At 50.0% G+C, this 17,738-nt stretch overlaps 2 protein-coding genes across 14 annotated transcripts in view; one reads left to right on the forward strand and one right to left on the reverse strand.

Annotated features, from left to right (window-relative positions):
* Positions 1-2,713: 2,713 nt before the first annotated feature.
* On the forward strand, positions 2,714-6,549 carry SLA2 (Src like adaptor 2). Of its 3 annotated transcripts, XM_074888377.1 has the most exons (8): positions 2,719-3,265; positions 3,755-3,874; positions 3,990-4,083; positions 4,237-4,323; positions 4,543-4,646; positions 5,274-5,423; positions 5,583-5,709; positions 5,802-6,549. In XM_074888377.1, the coding sequence occupies exons 2-8, from the start codon at positions 3,796-3,798 to the stop codon at positions 5,947-5,949; spliced, it is 789 nt and encodes a 262-aa protein (XP_074744478.1). In that variant the 5' UTR covers positions 2,719-3,265; positions 3,755-3,795; the 3' UTR covers positions 5,950-6,549. The 3 variants fall into 3 exon arrangements, with proteins under 3 accessions (XP_074744476.1, XP_074744478.1, XP_074744477.1); XM_074888375.1 differs by having other exon boundaries at positions 2,714-3,265; positions 5,274-5,709; XM_074888376.1 differs by lacking the exon at positions 2,719-3,265 and having other exon boundaries at positions 3,305-3,874; positions 5,274-5,709.
* A 4,184-nt stretch (positions 6,550-10,733) lies between these two features.
* Positions 10,734-17,738, reverse strand: part of PHF20 (PHD finger protein 20) — a 74,690-nt gene continuing 67,685 nt past the window's right edge. For all 11 annotated transcript variants that reach the window (XM_074888366.1, XM_074888365.1, XM_074888373.1 and 8 more), the window contains 3 exons: positions 16,742-17,141; positions 15,149-15,332; positions 10,734-13,514 (listed from right to left, as the gene is read on the reverse strand). In XM_074888366.1, coding sequence (XP_074744467.1) covers positions 13,372-13,514; positions 15,149-15,332; positions 16,742-17,141 — 727 coding nt within the window. In that variant the 3' untranslated portion in view covers positions 10,734-13,371. The remainder of the gene's footprint in view (positions 13,515-15,148; positions 15,333-16,741; positions 17,142-17,738) is intronic.

Here is a 17,738-nt window from a genome sequence, read left to right on the forward strand (position 1 = left end):
TCTCTTGGCATGATGCAACACCCAGGCTGGTTTTGTCAGTTTTGGTGCCTCCTACTGTGGGAGGCAAACTCTTTCCTGTGGGAGGGCTGGCAGTGGCCAGCTCCTGCGAGAGGTGGCCGTGCAGTTGGGTGGCCCTGTGGCCCCTGGAGGCGGCTGTCTGAAGGCGCTGGAGAGCTGGCTTCCGCCAGAATGCAGAAAGAAACTTCTGACTCTGACAGCGTGGAGACTAAATGATGGTTTGCTGCGAAACAGGCTGCCAAGAACTGCCTCCAAACAGAGGTGAGCGCTGGGAGCTGCCTTCCCCGGCGAACAGTGCTCTGCACCAGCGGGTTTTACAGGTGTGACACCCAGTTGAGGCGGTTGTGGTGACCGGAGGAGGCGGGGGGCGGTTTGGGAGGCAGCGTGAGGTCTGTCCCTGCGTCTGCCCCCTGCGCTGTGGCCCAGTGCAGGCAGAGCAACACACAGCAGCCGGTCGTTAACACAACTGGTTCCTCATCTTCTGCTTTTCAGATACAGGTTTTGCTCTCAAGTTTCAGATGTCTGTCATCTTAACTCGCACCGAAAGCTCGCTGGGCCTGCAGGGGGGTTAAACTCTTGGTCACAGATTAGTCCCAGTCTTGCTGCCATGCCCGTGGGTGGGCTCCCGCAGCCCCCTGCTTCGACTCTCTGAAGACCTTGGGGGAGGTGGCTGCAGGAAGTGAGACAAAGTGTTTTCATGGATTGCAAACTGAACAAAAGGTGAGAAATGGGAGAAATTGGCCAGTTGTATTAATGGGTGAGTAGTGAAGTGATGAATGGTAAGTTTGAGTCTGTAGAAGAGAGGAGACCAGGCTACCAGCTACCCCATGAAGTTCATTGCTGGTACATGCAAGTGCTGGATGCAAAGCAAACGTATTCAAGAGAAGAGCTGATGTACATGCAGCAGTGTGATTTAATTCCAGCTAATGACACTGAGAAATTATTCTTCCTTGAGTTCCCTTATGAAAATACAGCAACAGACCAAAGGAAAGGCAAACACAATATTAAAATGACAGTGAAATGAGTTAGAGGAAATAATACCACAGCAGGGGTTGGTGCGAGCTCGCCGAGTACTGTTTATGATGATGTAGAGCAAGAGAGCTCAGAGCTACAGGCTGCCTGTGGACAAGGAACCCAGGAGAGTGAATAGATGAAATTTTCGCAATTTGGAAGGGGGGTGGTTAAGAGATTTGTTGCCATGGTGGTTCATGGGCATAGGCAAGGCGAGATTTGTAGTGAGGGTTGTCAGGTATTTTATTACCCCATGGATAACTGGAAAATGTAAACTTGTTTTCACATAAGCAAGTGCTTTTCCCTGTAAAAATCCAAAAATCAAAACTAAATACAAGTTGAGAAATGAGTTTCATAAAGGACAAAATGTTTCTTTGGGTGGCTTGAGCAATGCCAACCACATCCAGGAGTAGAGCTTGAGCTTGGGCTGGGCTTCCCTGGCCTGGGATCCTGCACCACACTGGTCCCGCTGGCTGCCCGGGGGGGCTGGGGGGGGTACACGGTTGTGTGTGTCCACCCCTGGAGGGGCAGCACTGTGCTTAGAGCCGGTCCCTGTAAAATACCATCCTGGACCTCGTTCTTCTGGCTCAGCCAGGGGTGGGCAGGCAGATGGAGCTGGTGCTTTCCAGCGCTCCCACACCCTTAGGACTGAATTCCCAATTGCTCAAAATCTTGGAACGAGCTCATTCAGCAGCATCCCCAGCCCAAGATCCCCAGTCTTTGTACTAGTAAACGTGTGCACCCTTTTCCTCAGCAGCAGGGGGTGAGTCTCACTAAGCTCAGCTCTGCTGAAGGCTCCTGGGTGCAGTCTGTGGCCAGAGAAACCCATGGGTACATGTTTGGCAGCCTCGGGTGCCCGCGTTCCCACCCCTGGGGTAAGATAAAGCCCCTTTGCTCCACCCCACTGCCCAGCTTGGCAGAGGGACGCATTTTTTTTCACCAGCACTAAACCAAGAAGGTGCTGGGCAGCCCAGAGCTGGGCTCGGGGGAGCTGAGCTGCATCTGGGACAGGTCGTGGCACCCCAAGGTTGTCCACCACATCCCCGGGGACCCAGCGGGGCTTCACCACCAGTTCCAGGAGCGAATGAATCTTTTCCCAAAACACCATCAACCCCTTGAAGCCAGCAGTGTCCGAGCTCAGTGCAGGCCTGGGGGGCGGGGGAGGAGGGGTGGCAAGCAAGGCCCCAGAGGCCGGCTGCTTATGTACAAGCTCTTTTCCGTGTGCATTTCACACCGTCGCGGTGGTTTGTGACTGACCAGAACCGTTAAAGGGCAGCGCATAAATAGCAGCAGGATGTTGAGCCGGAGCCCTGCGGCAGGGTCACAGCAGGAAGCGCGGGGGGGACGGGGCTGCGTGGCCGGAGCAGCACCCACAGGGCAGGGCCGGCCCGGGGTGGCAGCACCGGAGATGCCAACAGCAAAGCCCAAGGACCTGCCCCGCGGGGGGCGGGGGCGCAGCACATCCGTGTCCTGACCCCCGCGAAGGGTGGGGGGTGCTGGTGGCTGCTGCTGGATGGGGCTGGGACTGAGAATGGCACATAGATGAAGCTGGAGCTGGGGCTGCGCTCACACACTGCGGGGGTTGGCGGTGCTGCTGCGGGGCAAGTCCCGGCGCCGGGGCCGTGGAGATCCCACCCAGCGCACCCAAGGGCAGCACGTGGCCCTGGTGTGAGCAGCTCTGGGCAGCAGGAGCTGTGGAGCCGAGGAGGCGCCCTGGGAGCCCCAGCGTAGGGCAGCATGGCTGGGGCCAGCCTCAACCCCAAGGCCTGGCGTCAGTGCTGCTCCCACTCCCGTGTGCCCATCCCTCCCTCTCACACACACACCCAGGTCCCCTGCGGTGCCCAGAGTGACCTCAGGGATTTTTTTCTTAGCCCTTGTGCCCCATTCCGAGAGCCCCTGCAGGGCACAGCTGAGCGACCTGTTGGCTGAGTGACAACGAGAAACCCCGCTCGGGTACAGGCGCACGTCACAGGAAACAGCAGCAGCAGCCCTGGTGCCTCACAGCCCTCGCCGGCAGCACTGCCAGGAGCAGCCCTGGCTCCAGCACCCGAAAATACCCACCCTAGAGCAGCGGGACAAGGCCAAACTAAAGGGGTCTTGCAAGGGCGTGGGTTGCCCAGCACTGTGCCACGGAGCCCCTCTGCAACCTGGGTGCCCTGAGGACCCACCGTCTCCCCCACGGGGCAGAGTCCAGCCCCGATGGCTCCGGCGTGATGAAGAGAGCAGCGAGAGGCAGGTAAGGGGCGGGGGGGGGTGCTCCCTGCTGAGGGCAGCAGCAGGGCAGGGGTGGGGGGGGGAGGCTGGGTGACACACAGCTTTGGCTTCGCCTCTCCATGGCTGAGGAACCAAAACACGTGGAGGGGTGTCCCCACAGCCCCTGCGCTCCCCACGGGGACTGGCGGGTTGGCACAGGGAGCCCCCCACACCAGGGGACACTGGGCTGGGGCAGGACAGCAGCACTCAGAGGGTGCTGCCCACCCTGGGGCTGTGGCTGCCCTGTCCTGGGAGGGCCCCCAGCTCACCCCAGCTGTGCCCACGGGTCCCCGGACACCCTCCAGGGCAGGAGAGGTGGTTTCCTTGAAGGGCTCCCAGGGGAGCTGCCCGTCAGGCTCAGCCCCAGCCTAGCTCCCTCTGGGGAGCCGCCGTGCTGGCATCCCATCCCCACGCAGCCGTGCCGCGGGGCTCGTGGCTCCGCAGGGCGCCGACCCCTCTCCTCCCTTCCCAGCGGCAGCAGCCAAGGGCCAGGGCGTGCGCTGACCCCGAGCGATGGGGAGCCTGCCCAGCCGCCAGAAGCCGCTTCGCGTCCCGCCAGGGGTTGCTGGCACCCCGCAGCCCCCGCAGGCAGGTAAGCACCTGGCAGCTGCCAGCCTGGTCAGCGCCCCTAGTGTGCACCGTCCTCCCACCCCAGCTGGGGCTGGGTGGTGCCAGGCCAGTTCTGAGGCCCCTCACCTTCCCCGCAGCCCCCAGCGGCTTCCTGGCCCTCTGCGACTTCCCCTCTGGCACAGGGGCAGCCACTGTCCTGACGATGGGGGAGCAGCTCCGCATCCTCTCTGAGTAAGTCCCTGCACCGAGCAGGGGCTCCCAACCAGGGTGCAGCCCGCAGGGTTGGGTGGTGGTGGCACCCATCCTGGGGGTCCCATCCGGGGGTCCCCTCCCTGTGCCCAGCAGCCTCAGCCCCTCAGGGTGGCTCGTCCCCATTCCCCGCAGGGACGGGGAGTGGTGGCTGGTGGCGTCCGAGGTGTCTGGCAAGGAGTGCCACGTCCCCAGCAGCTGCGTGGCCAAAGTCAGGCACAGGTAAATGCCAGGAAGGGTCTGTCCCAGAGCGGGCCCCGGGGCACACGGCCCAACCGTGCCCCCATGCTGGGACACCGTGCCCCGTTTCTCTCCCCGGGCTCAGGGAGGCGCCATGGCGTGCCAGGGCAGCCCCAGGACCAGCACTGCTGGGGCAGGACGGGCCCTGGGGTGGTGGGTGTCCGGGCGCAGCGGCGTAAGGCTCTGCTGCTGCCTGCGCAGGTGGCTCTACGAGGGCGTCAGCAGGCAGAAGGCAGAGGAGCTGCTGCTCCGGCCGGGCAACCACAGCGGGTCCTTCCTGATACGGGAGAGCCAGACCAGGCGAGGTGAGAGCCCTCCTGTACTCCCTCCCAGCTCTTCCCACAGGGGTGGTGAGGGCCCAAGTGGGGTCCCAGCGGGGCTGATGCTCCATCGCTCTCACCTGGTGGCAACTACCTGCCCCGCGGAGCAGTTACCTGGTGCTGCTGCTCCCCGCTTCGTGCTGAGCCTCTGCCTCTGCCATGGGGCCTCAAAAAACCACAAGCAGGCTTCCTGCAGCTTTTGGTTAAGCAGAGAAGTGAAAAGGCTCAGAAGTGAAATGGGGCCCCTCACGAGGTACCCGGGGACCCTGCTGGGTGCCCCAGCGCACGCAGCTGATGCACTGGCACAGCCCATCACTGTCCCACAGCTGCCAGGGCACGGAGGGGGCTGTGGGGGGCCCGTCCCTGCACAACCCCTGCAAGGGCAGATGTGGGAATGAGGTGCAGCAGCTGCTGCTGAGGGACACGGCAGGCAGCTACCCCAGGTTGGCCCCTGTCCCAGCCCTCCCCCCTTGAAAGGGCTCAGGGCCTGGGGCTGGCACAAGGATGCCCCATGGCGGGGGAGGGTGCTGCTGCCCACCCCAGTGCGGGAGAAGGCAGGGCAGGGGGCTGGGTGCCCACGGCAGCCTCGCCGCGTGCCCCTCGCCCCGGCAGGCTGCTACTCGCTGTCGGTGCGGCGCAGTGAGCGCGGCTCCTGGGACTCGGTGACACACTACCGCATCCACCGCCTGGAGAACGGCTGGCTCTACATCTCCCCCCGCCTCACCTTCCCCAGCCTGCACGACCTGGTGGACCACTACTCTGGTAATGCCACGCCAGCCCCCCAAGCTCTGTGGGGGAGGCCCTGCACCCTGCAGGGAGGGAGGGGGGAAGGTGGCAGCCAGTCCCCCACCTGCCCAGGTGCCCCCAGGGCTGGGGTGCAGGTGGGGGGGACCCTGCCAACGCTGCCTCCTCCCTGCCCAGAGTTCGGAGAGGGGCTGTGCTGCCTCCTCAGGGAGCCCTGCTCCACACAAGGGGGAAGGGGGACCCCGGTCCCTGCCCTGCCCGTTGCCATGAATAAGCCATCACTCAACTGGGACAAGATTGACAGGTAGTGACAGCGGGGAAGGGGAGGGCTGCCCCCACCAGACACTGGGGGGGGTTGGGGGCTGCCCCCTGACTGCTCCGCCCACCCTCGCACAGCTCCCTCCTGCTCTCGGAGGCCGCATCCGCAGCAGAAGACTCTCCCATCAGCCCGGGCCTGCGGGAAGCCGTCAGCTCCTACCTCCTGCTGACAGAGGCAGCCACCCCCGAGCAGCGCCCCACGAGGAAGGGGGCAAAGAGCAGCTGAGCGCAGGGCCCCCCCTTGGCCACAGCCCCGGGGCAGAGACCCGGCCCTCGGGACAGCGTTCGCCTGGTTTCAGCTCCGATTGTTGGTGCTGGGGGAGGTGGGTGCCTTGGGGCTGTTGGCCTGGACACGGGACAGCTGAGAGGGAGGGGCTGGCGCCAACGCCCGAGGAAGAGGCTGCCCAAAGCCCAGCGCGTGGGGAGGGGATGTTGGAGCACCCCGAGCATCACCCAACACCCGTGGGAGGAGAAGCAGAGGCTGGGCAGAGCAGCCCCCTCTGCCTCCGAGGCTGCAGCAGGGCCCTGCCCCATCTGCGCTCCCACGGCAGCACGGAAAGGGATGCAAACACCCAACGAGCCTGGCCCGGGTGGGGGAACAGCCCAACCCCCTCAGACCCAGCAAGTTCATTCGAAAACTTTTTTGCAGTGGGGTGTCGGTGCAGGACAGTGCCTGTGAGCAGCAGCCACAGCCCACAGCCACAGTAGCTGATTTTTAAGCCTTTTAACATACGTACTGAGTTTAAGGTCCATAAACCAGGATCCTACTGGACACGCAGAATAACCATGTACAATATATTAATTAAAGGGCATCTTGTTCACCGCCGAGGGTTTGTGAATGAATCATGAACTGCCAGCTGCAACCGCGGGGCAGGATTCCACTCACCACAGCCTGGGGGGTTTTGCTCCTCCTCCAGCACCCCCAGCCCTGCCACTAGCTTTCCCCAACCTGGGATGAGCCAACAGATCAGTTCTGGTCCTCAGCCAACTCACTTGGGGCAAATTAATGAGCCTTGGAGGTTCAAACATGTTTAACATCACAACTGCAATTCTAGGAGCAACAAGGAAAGAAATTGGTCCCTGCCAGGACAAGATGATCTAAAAATGCAGAACAGCAATATTCCTGTCCAACCTGATCTAAGCCACATCTCTGGGCTAAAGGGGGCCTTAAAGGCAGCAGAAATGCCTCAGAGCAGCAACACGACTGAGCCTTTGCTGTCAACAGCCCTCCCTCAGCAAAGCAGGGCCTAGGGAAAGCACCCGAAGCTCTTCTCTGCAGTGAGGACTGGTGCAGAAGCAATTTTGCTGCATGGTGACATCGCTTCCTTCCTTCCCTCTGGGCCCAGAGGCTGGTGCAGCAGGACCCCCCTTATCTGCAGGTTTCCTGCCTCTGATAAGCTCAGATCTCTTCATTTTCATGTCTGACAAGCTTGCTCTTGCAAACCCACCGTCACTTTCTCATTTCCTTTCACACAGCAGCCCAGAGCTTTACACACTTGCTCAGCCATCAGCATCGAGCCCAGGTGTCCTTTCAGCACAAGACACAGGTCTGGGTTTATCCCTCAGCCTTGACCTTGCCCTGCAGTCAGCTTACACCACTGCTGTCACCCCTGGGGCCACCAAGACAGCTCAGACGGTTTTGCTTGCTTTATTTTTGCCATTAACCCACACTATGTGAACAAAAGCCAGCTCTTGGGCCTCCTTCCTCCACCTCCAACCTGGATGCGGGGTGTTCAATGCTTTCACACCAGTGATGGTTCTACCTCAGACTGGAGGGCAGTCACAGTCAAGAAACTGCTCCTCCTAGTGACTGGCAAGATGGAAAATGCCTGGTTGGAAAGCCTATTTCAATCCTTCCCAGAGGCCAGCAGCCTCCGAGCCCTTCTCCTTCCCAGCCCCAACAGCTCCTTTTTTCTGGGCACACTTCACTGATGCTGGGAAACATCTTCCCCAGAGGAGAGGCTGCTGCAGGGGGAGCCCAGGGGCCTGGGGTGCTGTCACCCCCACTGCCTGCCTCCCACTGTTACAAACACTGCAGCCCCAGTTAACGTCACAGGCACAAAGCCAGATGCCAAACCAGGATTTTAACAGCTGGCAGAAGCAGAGAGCAGGTCCTGCCACCTCCTCCCAGCAGCGGCTCTCACCCCAGAGAGGGGAGGGCAGAGGGGAGAGGCAGGGGCTGCAGAGCTGCTGCCCCAGGCAGCGCAGGCCTGTGAAGGGACAGAACAAGCCCTGAGGAGGCCCACGGCTGCCAGAGCAGAACGGGACCTGCCTGCTGCCTCTGCCAGCCAGGGGTGGGCAGCCATGGAGAGCCGGCAGGGACAGGAGCTGCTGCCTGTCCTCACCAGGGGTGCTCCAAGTGCCCAGGACACTCACGAGAAGAGGAGCTTCTTGGCTGGGGGCTGAGGGCACACTGAGCTTGCGGAGCTGTGGCTACCCGGGCCAGGTCAGCCACACTGCAGCCAGCACTGACATCCTCTGAGAGCTCTGTCACCGACTGCAGAGGAAGTGGCAAGTACTTGGTGACTTCCAGATGTGCAACCTTGCCCTACAAGCTCTGCCCCCTCACCCACCTGAAACCAAACTGTTTGAGCATCTCCTTCACAAGAGCAGCTACCAAGCATGTGCCAGGATCAAAGGCACTTCTGAAAGTATTTGAAATAGCCCAAGTATCTCCAGTAGCTTTGGACCTCGATTTGGAGCACACCGCCATTTTGGGAGTCTAGATCCAGTGTGGTGTTCAGCAAACCACACTCCAACTGACACAGCAGGGTACGGAACCCACCACTTCACCAGTAGGTCCCTCCCTCTGCGTCCCTTGCAACAGTGTATGTACTCAATCTGCATAACTTAAAACCACCAGCCTGAGAGCTCAGGAGGTACACACAACTCCTCCTGAGCCCAATGCACCCCAACATCCCTAAACAATGGGAAACAGGGCACACTGTCCTTAAAAACTTGGTGTGGAGTGTTAACCAACTCGACTCTGTGGCATCATTCAGCCTTTACTGACAAAACACCCTGATGGCCCATGAGCACCACCAGCAGTAACAAACACCCTGCAGGCAGAACATGAGGAATTCCAGCTTTTCTGTTGTGTTGTTCTCAGTTTTGCTGTCTGCATGTATGTTCCAATAGGAAAAAAGTGTGGTATTTTCTGTTTTTAACTATGTACCTATTTGAACATTTTTGGTTTTTTTTGGTTAGCTCTGGCAGGTATTAACCAGACAAGAGCTGTATGCAGGTTTTCCCCTTCACAAGAGAGTTGCTATGCAAATACTGAAGGATTAGTATGAGGATATGAAATACTCTTCTAAAACAACTGTAATAGCTTGATGTGCTCAAAGCCATTGGAAAAACCAGACCGAGTACCAGTCACGAACGCTTTCGCAATCTGATGCTGCAGCAGCACGGATGCTGCTCTAGCATCAAACAGAGCACGACCGAGATCCACGGCCTGGACAATGATCAACAGTAGATCGTGTAATTAGAGATGGTATTTTGGTCAAATAACAGTAAGAACATTAAAACAGTTGTGTCAGATTCCTTAGGCTGAGGAACTTCAAGGTGAATGTACCCCGATGAAGGCTGACAGATGACTTCGCAACTGCCACCTGATGTGAGAGTCTGCCTCTACAAAAATCTTAAGATCAAGCAAGCAAAACAGGAACTTGGACAAGCTCAGATCAGAGGGCACACATTTCCAGAGACATGGTTAGTCACAGCACGCATTTCAGTAAGTTATTTCAAATTCAGACCACATCTTCAAAACCTGATTTTGCCATTTAAGCGATCAGCAAAGCCTACATGATTTGACTGAACCATGAAACACGTGCCTGGATCTGCCATCAGTGGCAGAATTTTCTCCAGGCCTCACAAGCCAGGCTCTAGCAGAGTGATGCACCATCTGGCCTTAAAATCCAGAGTTTTACAGGAATCTTGTTTTGAGGATGAAATCAGGAAGGCAAATTTGTTAGGAAAAAGGAATAAACTGGTTTTCCTCCTACTGGGGCAATTGTGAGAAGAAGAGATGGAACCAGAAATGCATGTGAAGGCACACTGATGCCTGCCCCTGCCTTCAGGCACACCCTGTGCCAGGTACTTTCCCCTCCAGCACTTCCCAGCTTCTCCGCTTCCCATGCCTATGCGTTTTCTCTTTAAGGATTGTTCAAATACATTAAAAGCTCCCTCCTTTGCATGAAGGCTAAAGCAGTACTCCCTTCACACAATAAACATGCAGCTTCTACACCAAGCTTGCTGCTGCTGCCCAGAAGCATGACAACAGCTTCCAGGAGAATGTCACAGGCGCAGCACCCATGCTGGTGTTCCCTTCCAGCACAACCCTCCCCAACCTGCCTGAAACTCATCCTCTAGCCCACTGCTACACAGACAAAACACATTTCCACCTGATAACTGTACAGAAGTTAGGTATTTTCTCCACATGGTTTGCACTGTACAGCTGACAGCACTTGTCCTAATTCACCTGGTCTTAGGAACCGTTCAGGGAAGCTACACCTTCAGGTCTCAGCACTCCTGGAACGAGCACCCTGGCTTCACACTGGTTTCCCAGCTCTTCTGGTTAGAGCAGCTTCCTACTCACAATGCTCATCTTTTGTGAAATGAATCATCAGAGGGATGAGCCAGCTGCCCCTCTCTCATCAACACTGCCCCGTGCTCAGCAGCAGCTGCCCTGGTAGGCTGTTCATCAAAACAGGAACAAAAATAAGGGTCAGATTACATATACCAGGTCCTAATATATTAGGATTTGGGAATAAAGCGTACAAGCTCCTCACTAAAACAATATCCAACATAAACCAACACATAACAGTTTATCTATTAAAAATATTTATATGAGACAGATCTGGAAAACAATAGTTTCCATACTTTAGGAACAGTTAAGATCCATATTCCTGTCAAACTATGGTACCTGCATTTTAATGCTATCTGAAAAAAAAGTCCAAAATTATTTTATTGAATAATGATCAATTGAAACAAAGACTTTACTAAGACTTAACCAACAAAAACCTATTTATTTATTTATTTATTCCAAACACCAAGATACAGAAGTTTTCAAGTTTTGCAAATATTGCTCCAAAGCAAAACTCTATATACAGCGCCCTCGGATCTAATAGTGCATAAACAAAGACAAATATACTTATGTATCCACAGTGCAATGTTTGCTCATTTCATCAAGGCTCCATGTTGCATTCACTTACCAGTGATTTAAAGAAATAAAAAAGTGACCTTCCAGACTGAACAGTTGGTCCAGACTACGAAATAACAATGTGGAAACTTGCAAAAACAGGGACAAAAATGAATCCAGGCAGAGCACAATAAAGAATCTTTCATGAACATGAGAAATGCTACTCTATTTCAAATAAATATTTTCAGTCTTTATCTGCAAGGGCTTCTCTAGCTTTACTAAAGGAAAACATGTATTTGCCATTTGATTTACCCATCAGAATCACCTTTTCTTCCAATTCTTAAGTACTGTCCTGAGCAAAAATAAACTGGCAAAGTAAAAACGTACAACGAACACACAAAAAGCAATTGCTTGGGAAGGAGAATTTGAACTCTGGAGTGAAAAGTCTGCTCAGGGATTGAACTGCTTTCAAACAGTAAGCGCAGCTGACTTGTTAACACGCAGCTATGTTCTTCTCAAGACGCCTGGTCAGAGTGCTTGCTGTACAGATTTCAACCAGGGAACACCTTTCTGGTCCATCTCACCTGAAAAAACCCCAAAACCTTCACAGTTGTCTGGCACACTCCTTCTGATGCTGTTCTGGTTGTCTGGTTACTGCGCCCTGTCCTGGAGCTACACCTGAATTCAGCTGTCATTAACAGGATGAGACAAGGTGTAAGCACTGCCCTCATCTTCAGAGAGCAAAGTGATTCTTAAATATCACGTAAGCTTTATTCCAAGTGTGTTACAGAAAAATAAGTTTATTTTTCTGCTGTACATATGTTGCATTCACCAACTTGTACTACAAAACTGTGAGACGAATCATTCCCTGAAATGAGTCTTGGCACAAAAGCCTTAGTTACTACCTAGAGTAGCCTAATTAGTTTGTTTTCTGAAGGAAACAGAACATTCACTGTGTAGATACCGTTAACTCCTGCAATAATATTGGATATTTCAAGCTTACATTATTCTTTGCAGTATACAAACATTACAGATTCATATCCAAAATTAATAATTTGTACAGCTATGGGCCTTTCAATTACAACTGTGCTTGAATTTTACCCTTTGGTGGCACCATCACCCCCAATAAAATCAAGGTAACCAATCTCGCTTTTCAAGGACACCCTCTCACTGCAAAAACACCATTTTCCACAGTGAACTCAGCAACATTTGGGAAGGAAAACTAAAGTCACAACCGTTATTTATGGAGTTATGATCTGCAGCTGAAAGACTTTTAATGTCTCAAATGCTTACAATACACCAATGTTTCAAAAGGTACTGTATAATGTGACTTGAACACAAGCAGCATTTTCACCTCTCCCTCACGAAGTAATACAAACCGGAAAATTAAAACTTAAGGTATAAAAAGGGACTCTGTGAACATACACCATTTAAGATAATAACCCACTCACCGTCCGCAAGGACAGCACCTCATGCATAGATCTTGAGGCTTTATTTACACAAATATAAAATAAACTGATTCCCAAAACCACACATTCATAGAGTAAGTCTTTACAATGAACATGTTCATAGTACTGAAAAAAGTCTGCATTTCAAAATATAACCGGAATGACAATTATTAACAAATGGGTAGAAAACTACGTAACGTCCGTTACAGACCTTGCTGAAGTCTGGAACTCCGAGCGCATCCCCCGTCTGCTCATGGCGGTATCTCCTACTGCCACAACAAGGGTGTCCCACTAGCACTGCTTCAGGAGGCACACTATGGCCATTTTTAAGAGCTCAAGAATGCACATAAACACAACGTTAATGGGTTTCCCCAGTACCAAGTCATGTGATAGTGACAGGATAAATATGGAAAACAATCATTTATTCTGAAAATAAGTGCAATCCACCTGTGACCTTCTGCTACATTATTTAACATAATAGAAGTGGGGTTTAGGCCACTGTTACTTGCAAACCTCCACATAACACTTTATAGTTAAGAGCTGGACATTCATACTTACTAATTCTGAAAACTGTTATAACATTTCCTAATGATTAAATACTGTGTGCTATTATGCATAAACCAGAAGGAATAAAACATGACACAAGTCACTTAAACTATACAAACTTATTTACAACCTCTGTCAACTAAACATTTTTGGCTCTTAGAACTCTGTTCTTCAGTGGCACAATTTTTAGTCAATTTAATTATGAAAAAGTCTACCATTTCAATGAGCAACTTGTATGGAGTGAAAATTTAAGTGTAATTTATCAATCAACACCCAACCTCTGAAGACAACAGTATGACCCCTTCCATATTGTTATAATTGTCTAATAAACCCGAAATTATGATGATAAAATAACCTTTTTGCTGTTCTTTGAACAGTGCTTCTTCACAAATCCCTGAAGTCAATCTGCATCACATGCAACCAGCATGCTAATTTCATTTAAATATACAGAGCTGTTCACATCAGATGCTCCAACTTTGCACTCAATAACAGTCTCCAACATCTTCTAGTCTCACGTTGAGCAGCACAGTGCAATCTGTTGCACTTTGCCTAGGTCCGTTATAAGCTGCTTTATACAATGTTTGAGTTGTGGGAGTCGAGCTAGGGGTTCTGGTGGTTCCAGCTCTCCTGTATAATCCAGCCAACTCTCCAAAACTGTGAAGAAAAACAAAGCTGTCACCATCCAGTTCTGAGCAAACAGATCACCTAAGTTTCAAAACAGGAAATCTTTAAGTCTTTTGTGAATCTTGAGAGCACGGTGGGCAGTATTTTTAACACATGGTATTTGAGAAATCAGAAAACCAGGCTCCTCACACCAATCTTTGCAGATAGCTTTTGAAACACGACAAAATAATTGGCAGGGGGAAGGAGAGAAGAAAAGCAAATGTTCCTAAGAGAAAGCAGGGAAGGAAAACTCAGGACTAGATATTGTGAAACCTGGTGCTAAGCTTCCTCTATCTGTATCAATTCCAGAGCAAGGACACTGCAGTACAGGAAGTTTATACTGTCAGAATATCTTTAAGATCAGCACTAGATGCAGTTGAAAATCCTAAAAGGATGGGACTATGCTAACGAAAGAAGTTTGTTGTCAATACAGAATACAACTGGCCAAGACAAAGAACTGGGTAACAGAAAACAGGGATGAAGTCTAACAGCACCACCAGCAGACCACTGCACAACGAAAATGAACTCCTGCTCTAAACTTCTCAGCAGGAAACAAGAACCAGAAGTACTATTGACCAAAAGACAACAACTGGGGTGACAATGCAATACGACCACAAGAAAGGTGTCAGATTGAACTACAATGAGTTCCGGGTCAGGACAGTATCACAGAAGGAGACTGAAGCCTTGCAGATACACTACACCTGCCAAGAGAAGCAGCAGAGCCACTGCCACTGACTGATCAATAGGCCAGTTTAACCTAAGGGCAGTATGTGCTGGACAACTTGTGGGCATCACCCAACCACTGACACATCCAGACTGGAAATAAGAGAAGTCCTGATCAGAGTAGCAATGCTCTGAGCAGCCTCCAGCTCAGCAGCAGATACAAAAAGCCTGACTTTAATGAACCAGAGTTTCTTCGTTTATGAAACAGGCATTATGATTACAGACCTGATTGATCTTCATTACCTGAAGTTCTTCAACTTTTCAGTACCTTACTGCACGATAAAGAGAGGATCTTACTTTGGCAAAGGTTAAGATTCCCAACACCCTTGCAAGAAAAGCTTCTGTTGTAACCACTGTACAGCCAATGGTCAGACTTAAAGATGTTAAGAAAACGAACTATCCTGGATTGTTTAATGCAACACATGAAGGGTTTAGAAGTTTTCCATTACTAGGAAAACAAATTTCAAGAGACATTTAAGTAAAGAATTTGGAAGAGACAGGAAAAGATGAGAGTCTTGTGCAAAGAGGCCACCTAGAACAGGTTAAAACAGCCCACAAGGCCCTGAGGAACTGGGAAGTTCAAATACACAGAGGTATGGAAAACGACAAAAACCTGAAAGCAAAAGACATGGAAGATATTCCACTACATCATCTGATGCAAGTATTGAGAGGTGATCTAACGAACTTTTTCTATAAAAGTCTGCTCAGTTTTCATTTGATCTCTGTTTTAGTATCTGCCCCCCACATCAGCAGCATGTCTATTTTCTATTAGTAAATGCAGTGTATCTGACAAAGCAATACTGATCTCTTTGTAGGTCTGCAGAAGTGAAATCCAAGTTAACATGTTTTGAACCGGTAGTTCAGTTAAATACAGTTTTTTGAAATGGAAAAATATTACCTACCATCTAGCTCCTTCTCAATGAAATCCATTCTATGTATGACTTCATCTTGCAGAGATTCCACGTGAGCTAAAAGATTAAGCTGCCACTGCAGCTGTGAGTTCACAACTCCTTCTTTGTCTTTTTCCAGCAATTTCATTTCAATAGCTTCCTCTGGAGAGACTTTCTTGGAGACAGACTCTCTTACCTAGCAGAAACACACACATCAGTATTTGTTACAGTGAAACAGAACTGGTGAGCCAGACTGCCTGGGTCCTTACAGTTACCCAAGCGAAATGCTCAACGACTCTTACACTAGTGGAGGATAGAGACCCACAGAGAAGGGACCATACACAGATATTAAGGCAGTTTCAGCAAGACAATCTAAATATAGACATACTTTTGTTGGTGATTTGCTAAAACCTATTCTTTGCACTTCACAAGCCTCTGGTTATGGAAAGATAACATATATACACATTCTGGGGGGAATATACTGCACTTAATCTGTACATCCTAGGGAACACTAAAGCTATTTTTAACATGACAGTAATCAACTACAGAGCAAATGATTTTGCAGTGAGAAGGGATTTTTTCCTGAAGGAATCTGATTTCAATTCTACTAAAACTTTCATCAAAGCATCTAGAAAAACACATCACCACCACTTATAAAACTTGACTTCACTGTCAGCAGTGTTGGTTCTACTCCCCTACTTTTTTCATCATTTTGCTGAAATATGACAGGATTCAGAAAAAGGCTCCTAAAAGATCAGAGAACTGAAATATACGCATTTCTGGGAACATAAAGCAATCTCAATCAATTTGTTAGAGAAGTTAAAAAACATAAGTTACAGCTTACATATGCATGAAATAAAAGCTAAACAACCTTTTAATGTAAAAAAGGGAGGTCAGTATTTCCCAGAGGCTTTCTAACATCTGTCAGACCTTATTTCATATGACTTGGAACTAACTGAAGCAAAATTTTTGCACTGGGATGTAGAAAGGCAGGCCTCATAGACCTGAAAATGAGAACCAAGAGTTGAAAAGATAAAACTAGAGTGCTCCAGTAGAAAGAAGATACAGGACTAGTCAGTGATCATTCTTAAACATCAGTTCAAGCTGATACTTCTTTTTCCCACCGTGAAATGCTCCTGAAGAACCTGGAATTAATTTAGCTAGTGTAACTATTAAAAAGAAACATGGGAACAAGATGGAAATAGCTAAAAGCTGGAGTACCAGTGTATTTGGTAGTGTCAGACATGCTTGCCCTGGTCTCTCTCTATCCCATTGCTGGTGTTTATTTTTACATTTAACACACAAAGGTAAGCAGCAATGAACTGCCAGTAGACCATAATGCATGTTCCAGACTGTGCAGATGATTTGAAGTCCCAAAGCCCTCTTCAAACTTTAAAATTATTATTTGAAATGCAGGAGTTGATCATGCCTATCATTTTAATACATATGGGCAAATTAAATTTAACAGTATAGGAAAAAACTAAACACAAATAAACTAAATACTATTAAAAAAAGAGTTAAGTTTTGCACTTTGTCAGGCAAAACCTTTATGCAGAGAAAGTTATTTTAATACAAATACCTTAGAGTATTATTTAACACAAATACCTTAGAGTAATTGTGTTTGGATTCATTTTCCATCTTGCATATTTCTCGGTCCAGATTCCAGCCAAATCTCTCTGACAGAGCATCGTCCCCATTTTCCCTTATTCTATTCACTCCATCATCCATGGCTGAACCTCTTGTTTCCACAACCAGTCTCTGCTCTATTGCAGGGTAGTAGGCCCGAGGCTTCTGGTAACAGTGTTCACTCGTAATGTAAGATTCCTCCACAGAAGGAATGGCTGAGGGTTTCTCAACTGTCCCATTCCAAGTTCTATAACTTGTTGTCTCCCCTTTGCAACAGTTTTCCTCAATGTGAATGATGTGTTTTGTATGAATTTTTTCATCAACCGTAATGTGCTTCCATGGATGGCACCAAAGCTTTAGGTCAGGATGTTCTTTATTTCTGTTCAAACATAAAAAAAGTAAAACACCCGAATTTAAATGTCAAAGTGACTGAGCAAACTATCCTATTACATAAAGAAATTAAGTAAGAATATTTGAACTACTACATGCTTTAGTCATCATAACCAGTAAAAAAATACCCAAATATTCTGAAATAATATCATTTCACTGACCTCAGTTGTGTATCTTCCTACAATGTTCTGTTAGGTTCACTATTTTCATTTCTATAACACGGTCTATAAGCCACGTGTTGGCATTAAGAAAAAAATTGAAGAGTAAGTTTCAAATAGGTAAATACAACCTTTCGCCAATGTTGCCCTTGAAGGATCAAGCATTTTGCTTCAATATTTTCAATTTATTAACAGCATAAACTCATTTTCACTGGGATATTTTTAGTAAGGTAAGTCAAGTACACTGAAGCTAAACTAAGATTTTAACAATTTTAAACACCCGTAAAACAAAGAGACCCCCTCAAACCACTCAGTGTCAAACTTTAGCCTGTAGTTCCCAAAAAAACCTTCAAAAAATCCATTGATCTTTTATAACCCTTTTATAACAACAACAATCAGGGACTTGGGGGGGTGGCGATGTAGAACTT

The sequence above is a fragment of the Strix uralensis genome, chromosome 18 (assembly GCF_047716275.1).
Source record: "Strix uralensis isolate ZFMK-TIS-50842 chromosome 18, bStrUra1, whole genome shotgun sequence".
NCBI classification, from domain to species: domain Eukaryota; kingdom Metazoa; phylum Chordata; class Aves; order Strigiformes; family Strigidae; genus Strix; species Strix uralensis.

Excerpts from the sequence above, each read along its gene's own strand:
- SLA2 (XM_074888375.1), top strand. The coding sequence starts at position 3,796 with ATGGGGAGCCTGCCCAGCCGCCAGAAGCCGCTTCGCGTCCCGCCAGGG. Across the intron at positions 4,324-4,542 it reads GTGGCCAAAGTCAGGCACAG|GTGGCTCTACGAGGGCGTCA; the intron begins GTAAATGCCAGG and ends CTGCCTGCGCAG. Across the intron at positions 5,710-5,801 it reads AACTGGGACAAGATTGACAG|CTCCCTCCTGCTCTCGGAGG; the intron begins GTAGTGACAGCG and ends ACCCTCGCACAG.